The sequence below is a fragment of the Mytilus trossulus genome, unplaced genomic scaffold (genome assembly GCF_036588685.1).
Source record: "Mytilus trossulus isolate FHL-02 unplaced genomic scaffold, PNRI_Mtr1.1.1.hap1 h1tg000128l__unscaffolded, whole genome shotgun sequence".
Lineage (NCBI taxonomy): Eukaryota > Metazoa > Mollusca > Bivalvia > Mytilida > Mytilidae > Mytilus > Mytilus trossulus.
The window spans coordinates 589882-605452 of record NW_026963301.1 but is presented as its reverse complement, the minus strand read 5'-3'; the positions used below and the strand labels follow the sequence as shown (position 1 = coordinate 605452).

The 15571-nt window shown below is 30.6% G+C and overlaps 1 protein-coding gene across 1 annotated transcript in view; it reads left to right on the top strand.

Moving 5' to 3' along the window:
- LOC134700276 (collagen alpha-1(I) chain-like) overlaps positions 1–9863 on the top strand; it is a 159033-nt gene extending 149170 nt beyond the window's left edge. The window contains exons 104-113 of the mRNA XM_063561634.1: positions 1543–1578; positions 2241–2276; positions 2860–2937; positions 3584–3634; positions 5239–5319; positions 5845–5877; positions 6958–7008; positions 7885–7893; positions 8479–8541; positions 9265–9863. Of these exons, the coding sequence (XP_063417704.1) occupies positions 1543–1578; positions 2241–2276; positions 2860–2937; positions 3584–3634; positions 5239–5319; positions 5845–5877; positions 6958–7008; positions 7885–7893; positions 8479–8541; positions 9265–9863 (1037 nt within the window). The remainder of the gene's footprint in view (positions 1–1542; positions 1579–2240; positions 2277–2859; positions 2938–3583; positions 3635–5238; positions 5320–5844; positions 5878–6957; positions 7009–7884; positions 7894–8478; positions 8542–9264) is intronic.
- The last annotated feature ends 5708 nt before the right edge of the window (positions 9864–15571 follow it).

The following is a 15571-nucleotide window of genomic DNA, read 5'->3' as shown; positions in this document are numbered from 1 at the left end:
ATCATCCGTTTAATGCCATATTTGGATAGCTGTTTATGTATTTGCATATCGCATATAAATGTTTTAAAGAAATATAAAGTAAACGACGAACTTGGTACACATTAAACCACTTTAACTCATACCAATGTCAGATTCTTGAAAATAAAACTTCTTTGAAAAGTACCATAATGATGACCTTTAAATATCTCTGACTTTCAGGAACACCAGGACCTCAAGGACCCAAAGGAGAAACTGGTATGTATCAACGTGTAAAAAAAATGCATTCTGGTTACAATTTATCGTATTTGCTCACAAGACACAAATAATAAATATCAAAAGAAATACGTTTCATCAAAATTTTAATCAAACTATTCATTTACTTTTAAAAAAAAAAGAATTTAACCATTAAAATTGATAGTTTGAACAAATCCCCTAATAGCACTGTAGTTTGTCTGTTGAATTTGCAAACAACGCACACTGCGTATTCGTCTGATTTTAAAGGGTACACTCTTTTGATAATAGAAGTCTTATTGTATGTAAGTGGATATTTAATTTCGTGGTTTTACCAACGTTCTTATGCAACCTTTAACAATGAGTATTCCTTTGAACTATAACATTGGTTGTTCACGTTTTCCCACAAAATCAGCCGTACATCCTTACAAATACAAATGAATCAAAAGAAGATAGTTATCTGAAATGTTGAGATTAAAGAAAAATATAATACCTGTCAAAGCACACTAACAACTAAAAGTCATATATTATTAAAACAGATAACGTTGATGTTTTGTACTTATACTAGCATATCTTATCTAACTTTCAGGCGCAGACGGACAAAACGGAGCCAATGGTATGCATTCTTAAAAATACACATATAACTTTCATGTGGTTAAACAAATCACTTGCAATTATATTTTAACATTGTTTTTATTACAAACATTTTTTAACGTTGCTTACAAATCATCTTTTTGATTTCTTCGATAACGTTTTGGACTTATTGTTCAGTTTTCAAGCCACATACAAACTTTTGTAAATTGAAGTCTTATTTTATTTTTGTGGATTTTTAATTTCTTGAGTTTGTCATTTTTTGTATACCAGGTTGAAAAATGTGAATTTCGTTGACCAATAAAATCCGTTGTCCACACTTTCCCACGCAATCAGCAATACCATTCCTACGAATACAAAGGAATAAAAAGAAGATAGTTATTTAAAATGTTGAGAGAAAAGAACAATATGATTAATTGCACAGTATCTGTTATGTTTCAAATTACACATTTAAGTTTAATGTAATTGAACAAATTGCTTGCAATTATATGTCGACATTCTTATCATTACAAACATTTTGAATCTTTGCTTACAAATCATCCGTTTAGTTCCTTAGATAACATATTTGAAGAGCTGTTTACATTTTCGGATATTGCATATAAATGTGTTAAAGAAATATAAAGTAAACGACGAACATGGTACACATTAGACCCTTTAGCTCATACCAATGTCAGGTTCTTGAAAATAAAATATCTTTTGAAAGTATCATAATGATGGACTTATATCATCTCTGACTTTCAGGAAAACCAGGACCTCAAGGACCCAAAGGAGAAACTGGTATGTTTCAACGAGTAAATAAACTGTATTCTACATGTTCTAGTTACAATTTATCGTATTTGCTCACTGCGGATTCGTCGTATTTTCAAGGGTACACTCTTTCGATAATTGAAGTATTATTGTATTTAAGTGAATATTAAATTGCTTGTGTTTAGCAACATTTGTATACAAGCCTTGATAATGTAAATTTCTTTGAACAATAAAATCCGTTGTCCACACTTTCCCACGCAATCAAGCATAACATCGTTACGAATACAAGTGAATCAACAGAAGATAGTTATTTTAAATGTTGAGAGAAAAGAACTATATGATACCTTTCAAAGCACAATAACAAGTAAAAAGATATGTGTTGTGCAATTGCTCTTAACCCCTTAAGTAATACATAAATCATGCTTTTTGCGAATATCATGAATGCATATAACAGTAAAATCGGCATTGTGTGTATATACAATCCTATCAAATTGAACATAAACACGCAACATGTATTTGATTTAAAGAACCACACACGTGATTGATGTAAACAAACACAGAGTTGTCTCATTGGCACTCACACCATATTTTCCTTTATCTATACACACATGCTTATAGTAAATAAATCGCTTGACCGTTACTACGTTTCATACCTCTGTTCTTATGATATTTAATCTTCGTTTAATTTTCAGGATCACAAGGACCTCAAGGACCTCAAGGAGTTGAAGGTAGTATATTCTACAATTCGTTGCACAAGAGGGGCGAAATATACCAGAGGAACATTCAAACTCATAAATCGAAAATAAACTTACAGCGCCATTGTCAAAAATGAAAAAGAAAAATAATAGTACACAAAAAACAATATAGAAATTTAAAGACTGAGCAACATCAACCCACATCAAAACTGGGGTTGATTTCAGGTGCCTTGGAAGGTTAGCAGATGCTGCACCACATGTGGCACCCGAGCAAAACATTTGACCTATTGATTACGAATAGTTGTGATTGAAATTTTTACGACTGATCTTTTTATTTCTTGAGATAATATTTAGGATAGCTGTTCAAATTTCGAGCCGCAGGTAGAAGCTCTCCACTATATCAAAAGAAACAAAGGAAATGGTAAATTTTAACTATTACCAATGTTTGATTCTATCTATTAAATTTGTTGTAAAAGCATTATCATAATGATTTTTTTTCTCACTTTCAGGACCACAGCATAAATAACGAAAAAAGCAATGATTTAAATAATATCATAACGAATGTATATTATTCAATAACCGATAAACACATGAAGTATTTTTGGTTTGTTTGCAGGTATTGGACTAACTGGACCAGAAGGTCCACAAGGACTACAAGGCCCACCGGGACCACCAGGACCGCCAGGACCACCAAGTATGGTTATCAATATATTTAGTAATTTTGCTTTTTGAAACAGAGCCAAAGATTAGTATTCTTATTTATAACTTTGTCCAAACAACTTTAAGGTATGAAATGTTCAGAAAATATAAAAAAGTTTTATGTTTAAGAATGTCAAATGGGTACAACTGATTGACGCGAAATCAGGCATGCTGTACAGACTTTAATTGCAAAACAGTTCTGCATAGCACCAGTTGCCTTTTTATATACAATTTAGTTAGAAATTCCTGAAAAAGTTGTATGAAGACAAACAGCTATGTTGTCAGTTTACAGTTCATATCTATGACTTTAAACTCATAGTCCTATTTTTCCTTTTTGTTAAATGTGCTTTGATTTCATTTTTTATCAAACTTTTAAACAAAAGATTAAAGATAAACACAATCCAGCATTATATATGTTTGATAAATTGAATGAGTGTTGATGTATTATAAAGTGCATTGGCGGTGTTACGTTTCTTTCTCAAATGCTAAAATATTTTTATTCCAAAAAACCTTTATGACACTTACAACATTACAAGGATATCAGAACCTGTTGAATAAATGACAAAAAAGTGAAAAACAGCCTGATTTATGTATATAATTCCGTTACTGTTTAAAACGGAGGGTTTATTTTTTGTTGACAGGTATTGCACCTGCTAGACAACAAGAACCACGACAAATACAACTCCCACCAGGTATTTAAATATATATTTTGATTATTTCGTACATATATGTGTGCTCCATTTAGTATTGTATCAAATAACTTTGTTTATATAAATTGCCAATGTGAATGGTAACATTTTATATCATCAGGTAATATGTATATGAACATTGTGTTAGTAACAAAGCTGTCGTATTCGACTTACACATACTTATTGATCTATATACTTTAACGGAAAATTTTATTGGATATAAACAAGTTTGACATATTATACACTTATTTAGGTTTGCGAAAAGTTAAATGTTTTCTTTAGCAATATAACGTCGTGAATTTTTATTCAACCATTTTTAGAGTTACTTCCCTGAAGTGGTATGTGCCCCCTTCAGGAACTTTATTTGATAAGAATCATTAACTACAAATGAAATAATCAAGTATTATTCATTTTCATTTAAATTATCATATAAAAGTTTTCCTCTTAACAGGTATAGTGGTTAAATTGGGATGATTCTTTATATCACTCAATTGTTTATACTACTAGACTAGTCTGTTTTGTCAATGCTAATTACATGTTCTCTTTAAAACAAATTTAAATAATGTTACCATTTTTTGTTATCATTTTGTTTATTAATTCTTAATTCAAATCCTAATGACAAAATAATACAAAGTAAGCACTTTGTTCTAAAAGTGATGTGATTTTCTTTCAACTGCCTTTTTAATGTCACTTTTACTGAACACTTTTAAACGATGGTTTCATGTATGTGTTATTTCTTATTACAAAGTTTATAATGAGGGTCTTTAAAACAAATATGATAACCGAAAAACTTCTTTCTAATTTCATGTATACGGTTTGGACTTATGAGAGGCCGAAGATGTCTATGAGAATATTATGAATTGATATGCTTAAGCATAATTACTAACTTCATGGCAAAAGGAAAACCGACGAAAAAAGGGTCCACAAAACACTACAATATAAAATAAGATTATATAAACATATCCAACCATTACCCATCATAGGGATCATACAATTCTTAGTACGCATTAAACCATTCAAAATGCTGTGTTTGGTGTTTCGAGCACGATCTTTGTTCCGAATAATGAATAAACTTTCATAACCGAGCGCCAATGGTATAAACTCATGTGCTCAAGAATGGCAAATACTGCAAACATCCTTCATATTGTAAAAAATAAATAAAGGCATTGGGGTATTGTATCTATCACTAAAATCGCTTAAAACTAAATCATGTATCAACACTTTGTTTGTAGAAACTGAAGGTGAGTTGTAAGATAATTTTAAAAGATTATTTTCATTTATTTGAAATAAAATCCAAACCTTTAAAAGAGGGACGTAACAATGGACGGTTACCCTGTTTATGTTCCTTTCTCCCTTTATCGTAAATAATTGTACCTGTATCTGTAGCCTTGCTTTGAGTAAGTTTACGTTATAAAAAAGTTATGAATTTCTATACAATATTAAGATATTTCTTTAAGATTATCATATTTATTAGAAAATGCAATAACGCATAAGAGTAGAAAGTGAACACAGTTCCGTTGGTCAGATGCTGCATCGTATTTCACAAATCTACTTAAAAGTTCTCGTTTTTACACAAAATGTATTCTAAATTTTATTGCAATATATAGAAGCTATAGAACATAATGCAGTAAAAGGAGACAAAGGAGAAAAAGGAGAAAAAGGAGATAAAGGAGAAAAAGGAGATGCAGGTATGTACCCTATTACAGACAAATATTATATTGTACTTCATGTCAAACAATCCCCTGCCAAACACTATATTACCCTTTACGGAGACCCTTTTCTAATTGAGCACTTGTTTGAATTGTTATGTAAAAAACATAGCCATAGTATTATATTTTCGGTATTTTTGTTATTTTACTTTTAACATTGCATATGTGTCTTGTATCTAAATATTATAAAGCACTGTATCAACAGTACTGCGGTTATACACTTTCCGAAGTTGGTTATCTCTGATATTTGTCATAAATAATGACAGAAGTAGTATGATGGTGTTGCAAAGTCACAAATCAAATGAAAGAAAACAAAATAGGGTTACTTACGAAACATAAGATGAAAACAAAGGAACAAGAGGAACACTGAAGTTCAACAAAAACAAACCCAAACATAAAATGGCAAAAATCTATCATCGAGTATCAAATATATGTACATTTGTTTTTTTTAAATTGGAATTAACCTTGTTATGCCATGCTAAATGTTAATGTTTGACTTGTTAGGTAAAGGAGAGAAAGGAGACAAAGGAGATGCTGGTATGTACCCAATTACAGACAAATATTATATTGTACTTCATGTTAAAAATCCCCTGCCAAACACTATATTACCCTTTACGGAGACCTTTTTCTAATTGTGCGCTTTATTGAATTGTTATGTAAAAGACATAGCCATATAGGTGCCAAAGGAGATGCTAGTATGTACCCAATTACAGACAGCATATATTATAATACGTGTTGAATAAGTGTTTTTACAACTAATATAATTGTAGTAAAAACTAGTTAAGTCGGTGATCTGATTTTCAAGGATTATTGGATATAAAAGAACATCGAAGAAGCTTTCATTATGTACATGTATTAAGAAAATTAATTGTAACAAACGTTAATTGGTTTTTGAAAGATATGTTTCTTAACCCTTTTCTTCCAAAACCAAATACTCCAATACCAGATGATAATTTGTAACCGATTGCCCTATCTTTTCAATGTTGTATATTCTTAAAGAGGCCAATAATACTATTGAGACATAAAACTTACACAACTAACAACCTGATGACAATAAGAAATCAGACGAAAACACAATAATAAAAGACTGAGCAGGACAAATCCCACCTAAAACCAGGCAGGAACTTATGAAATCTAAAAGAAAAAAACAGATCCTGCTCTACATGTGACATTCTTCAGGTTTTACAAATGAACGTGAATCGATGTGACACAATAGAAGAATCGGGCCGAATTTTGTATTTATTCTACATTGCCTTTTAAACTAAATATCTATTTCAGATACATATTTAAATCGATTTTAACATATTCTTTGACATATTCCCCAGTTTTATTCTCATTTGTATTTTAAGTTGTACAAAATGTACTGCAATTGTTCAATATTTTGCACAGATGTTTTAAATCATAGAAAAAAGAAAAAAGAAATACATTTAACATGTTATTTCATTACATTTTGTAATCTTCTTTCTCAAAGCTCGTTTTATAAGTCGTTGATTGTGTATCTGTATCTAATACCACAACAGTAATTGGATGAAATACAGACGACTATTCCTATACTAACTCAAAAATGTGTATGTAATTCTGTAATTTTTTAACCCATGTTTTTTTTTGTGTTTGCAGGCGTTGGAATAACCGGACCACAAGGTCCACAAGGACTACAAGGAACACCAGGTATTTTTTTAACTATTTAGTTCATATATATATATATAATTGATAACATTTTGCATTATACCAAATACTCTTGTTAATGTGCTATGCATTTTAACGATTTCTTATTTCATAGTCATGTGTATTCTATTAATTAACATTTTTTTTTCATAAAGCTTTGCTATTATTCATTCGAATACTTTTATATGAATACGACGAACTGTCCAGCTTTCAGATCTAGAAAAGATTTGATTTCAATTAAGATGAAAATAAAATCACGTCAGCACTCGAAATATTTGATAAATGGATTCTAAAATAATAAGTATTTCACAATCAATCAACATGAACAAAGCATATAGCCTTCAACACAAAAAAACACATTCAACTCTAATGTGTTATTTGCAGCACATTTCAGGAATATTTTTTTAAATATATCATAATAAAAGCCTGTCAATATCTTGTTTAATGAATAGTTAAAGCGATGGTATTATTCGAAAAACTTACAGTACATTTTGTTTTTGAAACCTTTATTGAATGAGTTTCTTCACTACAAATAATCAAAGAAGAGTGACTTTGAATTTGAATATCATGGTTTCTACTTAACGGGTATAGTTGTATAATAGAGATGATTTTTATGTCAACTTTCATAAAAATAAGTTTTTAATTTTGTGTTCCAGTGTACTCTTTTAAAAGCGGTTGTTACAAACGCACTTTTGTTTAAACATTGATGTCATGTTAACCAAGCCATCATCCTAAAACATGTTAAAATCTAAGCCTGATTATTATTTACTTCTATTTAATCATTGTTTTATCCATTCTTAAATTAAACCATTTTCTGTATTTTCTAAAACATACTGCATTAACTGTAATCATTTAATGACTTTTGTCTTGATTTTGTAGGAAAAAATGGTAAGTTGAAAGATATTTTGTGAAGATTGTTTGCATTTTTAAAAACAAAGAAATTGAGGAAAATTGGATTAAGGAAACAGAACCTTACGTGTGCCTTCGTCTTTTTAAATTGATATCATATAGCATGTTAGTAAGGAAAAAATGTAAACAATGTATTGAGATAGGTTACATTAAATATAACCAACTGTTAAATATTGTATAACAAGGACCCAGTAGGCTTTTTTTATACACAGATGAATAAGGATACTTTCTAAAATTGTTATACGTTGGAAAACAGCTGCATTATCTGTTTTCTGTTCAAAGAACTTCACTTCAAAAATGTCTGCTTTGATTTATTTTTTATTGAAAGTTTGAGATGAAGATAATCTGCATTTCAGATCCTTGGTTATTGGTGTTATTGATTTTTTTGTCAAGGTAATACAAAGTTTACTGGCGATGACACGTTATTTTCTTGAAAACAAAAGAATTGAAATTCCACAAGACATTAAAAATAGCTGTTATAAAATATAAAGAAATGTGAACCAGTAAAAGGAGAAAATGTAGTGTGATGTGCATATTTATGCTAGTTTTGTCATATAATTTCAGGGAAATTTGATATACGGGTCCATCTGTATGTAGAGAAAGGAAAACTAAGAATTGGCAAAATTGGTAAATATTAAGTAAAATGAACAAACAGATAACATTTGTATGACACAATAAAAAAAGTCATGTAGTAATCGTGTTATTATCATTAAAGCATATCCATGATCATGCAAATTCCAGATCAACAAGCAGGAATGTAATCAAAAGAGCATTTGCATCCATCAAAACAATCATTTTCAATTATCCTTATATATCGGTAATTTCATAAAAAATGCAACTCATATCTAGTGAGTAGCTTGCCCTATTGGAGCATCTGGGATCATCTCCATTTTGTGGTAGGATTTGTGTTGCTTAGTCTTTAGTTTTCTTTGTTGTGGTTATGTTTTTTTGCCATGGCGTTTAAATCTTCTCACACTTGTTTTACTAACAAAATATAACTGATTATCATTAAAAGGTGCAAACAAAGTTCGGACAACTGGAAAAAGTAGGTAATTATTACATCTTCGATTTAGATGGTTAAAGTAAGGAATACATTGTCCTTGAAAATAAATTGTTTGTTTGAAGGAAAGATTTAAAAGGGTTTAAGTCGTAAATTCACTTGTTGATTATATTTTATGATGATTACAATGAGGAAGGACTTCATTTATTGTAAAATCACATATCTAAATTTGGCTGTCACTTTCATTAACCATTCGCTCTTTAATTACTGATGTGTCTTCCGTTTGAAATGACTCATGACGATTTCATTTTTTTTTATTTTTTTAACATTCTTTTTCTAATTTTACCCAGAAAGGTACCAAATACAGAATGCTGTCAAAGATTTCATCATAAAAGAAACTGAAAACGACAACAAAAATGAGCCACAAGAAAACAAAGTCGACCCTAACTTACAAAAATCGGACCAACCTGATAATAACAAACACGATGTAAAGAAACAATTACAAGAAAATGATTTCATAAAAAATAAACAAACAAAAGTAGGAACTAGCTACGTTAGTAAAACATCTCGGCAAGGGTATAACAGCTACCGTAGATCAACAAAGAAGCAATCCGGTTACAGAACTAAGAATAAGACAGCTTCGAAAACAACTGGCTACGACAGAAAAAGACCAAGGCAGGGGTATAGTGGATATCGCAAATCTAAACCGAAGGAATCCGAATACAAAACAAAGCACAAGACAGCTTTCAAAGTCAATAAACCAAATGGCTACGGCAGAAAAACATCTCGACATGGGAATAATAGCTATCGAAAAAAGAAGACAGCATCGTATAGAAGTACAACCACTAGTTACAGTAGAAGTAAAACCGCTAGTTACAGAGAAGGTAAAACCACTAGTTACAGAAGAAGTAAAACCACTAGGAGCAGAAGAAAACAATATAGACGATGAAGGATTGCAATGCGTTTATTTGAATAATTATGTTTGTCAAATTATAAGAGACAAAATGATGAATATATTATAATAAAATAAGATTTACTGTCCATATAATTGATCTTGTTGATATGACTGTAAAATATACATGACATATGTATGCGTGTAAATAAACTCATCATAGATACCAGGATTCAAAAAAAAATGCACCATACGCAAATTTTAACAACTAAACACTCATCTGTGACGCTTAAATTCAAAAAGTTAAAAAGTTAAAATAAAGTACGAAGTTGAAGAACAATGAGGAACAGAAGGCAGTTCAATCCAAAATTAAGGCATAAAATTAACTAAAAAATTTTTGTATATAGTACATACAATCTGGTAAAAACTGGAAAAATATATATAAGCCCTTCAGCATGGAATGTGTAAATAACAAGTTTCCCCTTTAATTGTTTCAAGAAATTGAAAAAAGACGAAAAATTGAATTCTTTTTTTTACAAAGATGCTCATAACATATGAAAAAAACAATCAAGATACATACAGTCCAAAGTATCAGTTAACTTTTAATAACTCTAGTCCAAACATTTTGTATCCTGGTATTCAAGATAGTGGATTTATTAGAAACCGATAAAATGTGTTTTGGTTTGGCATAATACGTTTGTGAAACTAAGGGCATGTTTATTGTTTTCCCATGTAAAATTAATAACGGATGCCACATGTGGAACAGGATCGGCTTTTTATAGTGAAGCACCTGAGATCATCCCCCGGTTTGAAGGTGGGGTTCTTGCTGCTTAGTCTTAGTTTTCTATGTTGTGTCTTGTGTTATATTGTGTGTCTGTTTCCCATGACGTTGTCAGTTTGTTTGTAATCTATGAGTTTGAATGTCCCTCTTATATCTTTTGCTACTTTTTTTTGTCCCATACAAATGCCTAAGTTTTTGGTCTGTGAGTCCGTCCGTCTGTTCTCCTGTCCGTCTGTTCGTCCGTCCGTCTGTCACGCGTCAGGTTTAAGTTTTGGTCGAGGTAGTTTTTGATGAAGTTGAAGTCCAATCAACTTAGTACATATATTTCTTATGATATGATCTTTCTAATTTTAATGACAAAGTTTTTAAAAGTTTCACTAGTATCGGTGTGAGCGGGATTCTTTGCAACCTGATGAGTATTAATATAAGAAGTTTATTTCAGGTTTAAAATGATAAGTGCATGACTGAAGATCCTTGAAGAAAACCTTCTGTTTGATGATATCGAATTAAATAAAAAATTATCAAATGAAATCTGAAAATGATGGTACATATTACCTATTTTCATTAATATATAGATATAAAGTACCTGTTTTGTTATATCAAACGATTAGGTATCCAATGTTTCTGATAATCAAATAACGGATCATTGACCCCACCTCAAATATATACTATAAATTAAAGAAATCAATAGGGTTAAGAATATGCGGTGTTCGTTCTATTAAAACTAGCCTAACATTTAAATAATTAACAAGTAGAAATAAGAGAAAGTAAAAAAAACTAAAAAAAATCTACGAGGAAAATTCAGGTTTCAATTGTACAAAGACAAATAAAAATACCACTTTTACCATGTATTTATGTGATTAACAACGACACTACCTAGAATATAAACATTAAGACCATCATGTAAAGTTTATGAAATCGATACGGAAAATTTATCAACAAGGTGTAAGCATCTTCCGCTGAAATATCTTAGAACAAGAATGTGTCCATAGTACACGGATGCCCACTCACACTATCATTTTGTTTGTTAAGTGGACCGTGAAATTGGGGTAAAAACTCTAATTTGGATTGGAATTTAACTTCATCAAAAAATACCTTGACAAAAAACTTTTACCTGAAGCGTGAAAGACGGACGGACGGACAACTGGACGAACGAACGGACCTACAGACCAGAAAACAAAATTCCCCTCTACTATCTTAGGTGGAGCGAAATGAGTAACCAAAACTAATTCTACTTTATCAGATATCATATATTTATGTCCTATCGGTTTTGATCTTTATTTCTAAGATACTAAAAGATGGGAGAGCAATCAAAAAATCAATCAACATAACTTACCTTAAAAAATCTTGAAGATGGGCAGAATAATCAAAGATGCGTACTATGTGATGCTTTTAAGATTGTATTCCTATGGAATCTTGTACGTTGTGGATAATTATCATGATTTGTCTGATTTGTCTGATTGGTTTCTAGTTTATCATTTTAGTACGATGCTTCTTCATTTAAGGTGTTTGTTGGAGACTTTTGTTTTTGCAGACGACATAACATTATTTGGTTGCCCATTATAAAAAGCCTAGAAATGAAAACCGAACACGAAAGCAAATATATCTACTATATTTAATACTATTGTACTGTTTTTAATATGATTATTTTTTATACATCATATCAACCTCGATATCAAATATCAGTTTTTTGGAAAACATAGTTTATTCTGGTATTTTCATTGTCTTTTTATTCATTAAAATCATACATATTAATAGCAAAACAAAACTTTTCTATTAATATATAGATCGAGACCATCTATTGCAATCTATTATCTCAACAAAAATGACAAGTGTTCGACAAAATAACTTTGGGTTTTTCGGTCTATTTACTTTTTATTTTGGTGTTTTGTTTTTGTGTTGTGCTGATTTCTTTATTTTTGCATTTTGTTTTGGCAAAGGAAATTCTTTTATTGATTAAATAACAGTTATTGATTTTTATGGTATTCATTCATTAAGAGCTTAAACTTTCCTCTTGAATAAAACTAATGGGTTTGGCTACACGCCTAGTTATTTTTGGTTTCATAATTTCTTCTATATTTGTATTCGGTTTTTTATTGTCAAATAAACTGTTATCGAGCAACACTGATGAGAAATAAAATTGTAGAAATGCACCTCTGATGCAGTGCAATTGGTACCGTTGATATCATTACCACCACCGCCTCTTATATCAATTCCATATAGGTTACCCCAATAACCTGGTATCCATATTAATTTAATTTCAGCTTTCACTTTTCGAATGGTTAAAATTAACATTTGGATTATCTTTCTTAATTTTCTCTATAGAATAGTGAGCAATGCTAATGAGAAATGATAATTTTTATTCTAATGATAAAACATAATAAAAAAAACATTAACATCTCGAAAATGTTTTAGGAATACAAAAAACGCATGTAGCAAACAATAATAAAATGATCATGTTATAAGAATTGATATGTTTTGTGCATTCTAAAAACTGATAAGAGGTCATCTCAGTATGGTTTACCCACAACAGGTATATCAAATTACAATATCTTAAATGTCCCTAAGTGGTAAAAGCTAAAAACTTGTACACAATAACAAAAGGGAAAACATTCCCCAAAGAATGTGTACCATTCAAGCACTTTCAAAATACACTGTTACATTAGTAATACGGGTTAACATATATAATATATATACATGTATATATATATCCATACGAATTGAAGTGATCTGGTATAAATGGTTAAACGTACTAAGCTCTACGCATATCACACAGCCCAGTTATTGTTCAGTTGATATAAGTCGGGTCGTGGTGAATTTCGCTGTAGCTGAAATAAAAAAGTTTATTCGATGAACATGGATACTTTGAATGTCCTTCTTTCTGTTCTCTTGTCAAAATGTAGATATCAAGTAAACTTCAGTCGACGAGTCGATGGTTTCACGGCTTGTTTCCAGTTTCTGACTTCTGTAGTTTCAAATTATTTATGTTTGAGCTTTTTGAAGAAAACAAAACATGATGTACTACGCATAAAGACAATGTTTGTGCAGGAATGAACTAACCCTTCTTAACTCTATCAATTGTGAAAAATTGTACAGTGAATCTAGTGTGTTTTGTTGTGCGATTTCTATTGTGTTGAAATATGCTAACTTATTCCTTTTCAATTTTATTTTCTGTATTTTTAATTAATAATCAGATATTCAAATTACATTAAAAAAAACATTCGTACAACCTTCATTTGAAAAGCAAAGTTTTCGATAATCGTTGACGGTCATTACGGGTAACAAAATCCAATCAAAGCTCTGAATGGTTCTGTAATTATAATTATTTCCCTCTCTTTTGATTTTGGCCATGTGAATGCCTATTACATATAATTTGCATTATGCTTTGGTTTATTGCGTTCATTGATATAAACGAAACAAAAATGGGTTATACATGTTCAATCAAAGAATAATTGTTCTACTATTTTTTTTGTTAAAATAATACACAGAGCAGACTTGGACTTCTTTTAAACTGAGTTTTACTGTGCGTATTGTTGTGTGTTTGTATTTTTATATTGGCTAGAGGTAAAGGGGGAGGGTTGAGATCTAAAAAAAACATGTTTCAATCCTCCGCATTTCCTAGCCTGTCACAAGAAAGAAGCCTCTGGGCTTTGTTAGTATTGTATGATATTTAATTTTAGTTTTTTATATATTTCGGAGTTTAGTATGACGTCCATAATCACTGAACTAGTATACATTTTTGTTTAGGGGCCAGCTTAAACATGCCTCCGGGTGTGGGATTTTCTCGCTTCATTGAAGACCCATTGGTGGTTTTTGGCTGTTATCTGCTCTTTTTCGTCGGGTTGTTTATTTGACATATTCCCCATTGCATTTTCAATGTTTATGTATATCTCATTTCATCAATATTACCTCTAGTTCATGTGCCTTTCTATGCTTTAGACTAGGCAATATTGTATTTCTTGGAAACCTGGCAAATTGAGAATAAACATCATGATTTGTCTGATTGGCGTCTAGTATTTCTTTCCAGGATGGTGCTTCTTCATCTAAATTCTCTGGGGTCTTTTGTCGTTTTTTAGCAGACGACATGATATACCATCCACCAATTTTTTGTGCAGATGGCTTGCTCATGTCCTATTTTAAAAACACATTATTTGCTGAGAGCGGTGCATATATTTTTATATCAATTAGAATCGAGAGTCCGAAATCAAAGCAAATTAATATCAAAACGAATAAAAAAACAAGTCAAAGTATAATACAAGTGAATGACAAATACTGTCCACATTTTAAGCCGATTACTTTCGAAATAAAACGTTATGCTTCATAGCGTATACTGTATAATAGAAGTATATTTTTTTTAAACAACATTGAATTTGATTATTCACACTTAATCGGCGTATTTAGCCAATTCCAATCAGACCTTTATGACAGATTGTTTGAGAAAGAGTTTCAATAAAACAAAAATAGCCTCAGAATAGAAAATATATTTCGATCTCATGGTCGGATATACATTAGAAATTGCAAGAAATACCTTCAAAAAGAACGGAAATACCTTGAACAAGTCAATTTTCAAGTTTCTTGCCCGAACAATAAATTTACCTTAGGTTTTTTGGAATTCTTCTTCGAATGCAATACGAGAAATTGAGTAGCATATGATATCACGTCGAGATTCTTCCTTGCACCGTTCTATGAAAAATTTTACATATACATTTATATGCATATACACAGCGAGACGTAAACAGAGCACGTTTTGCTTTTGGGATGTTAGTCTACCGAGGGGACGTATCCATTCTTTTTTTTTTATTAGTAAATTCATATTGCGCACATATGTACACAATGATTGTATTAATAACAGGATAATGGCAATACACAAAAGGTCAGGAAATAATAGACGTACAAAACGTGCTCTATTTAATAATTCAAAAATATCACCGTAAATGTTCTGTTTGTTCATTGTTGTTAATTGTTATAAATCAGTCAATAAGAA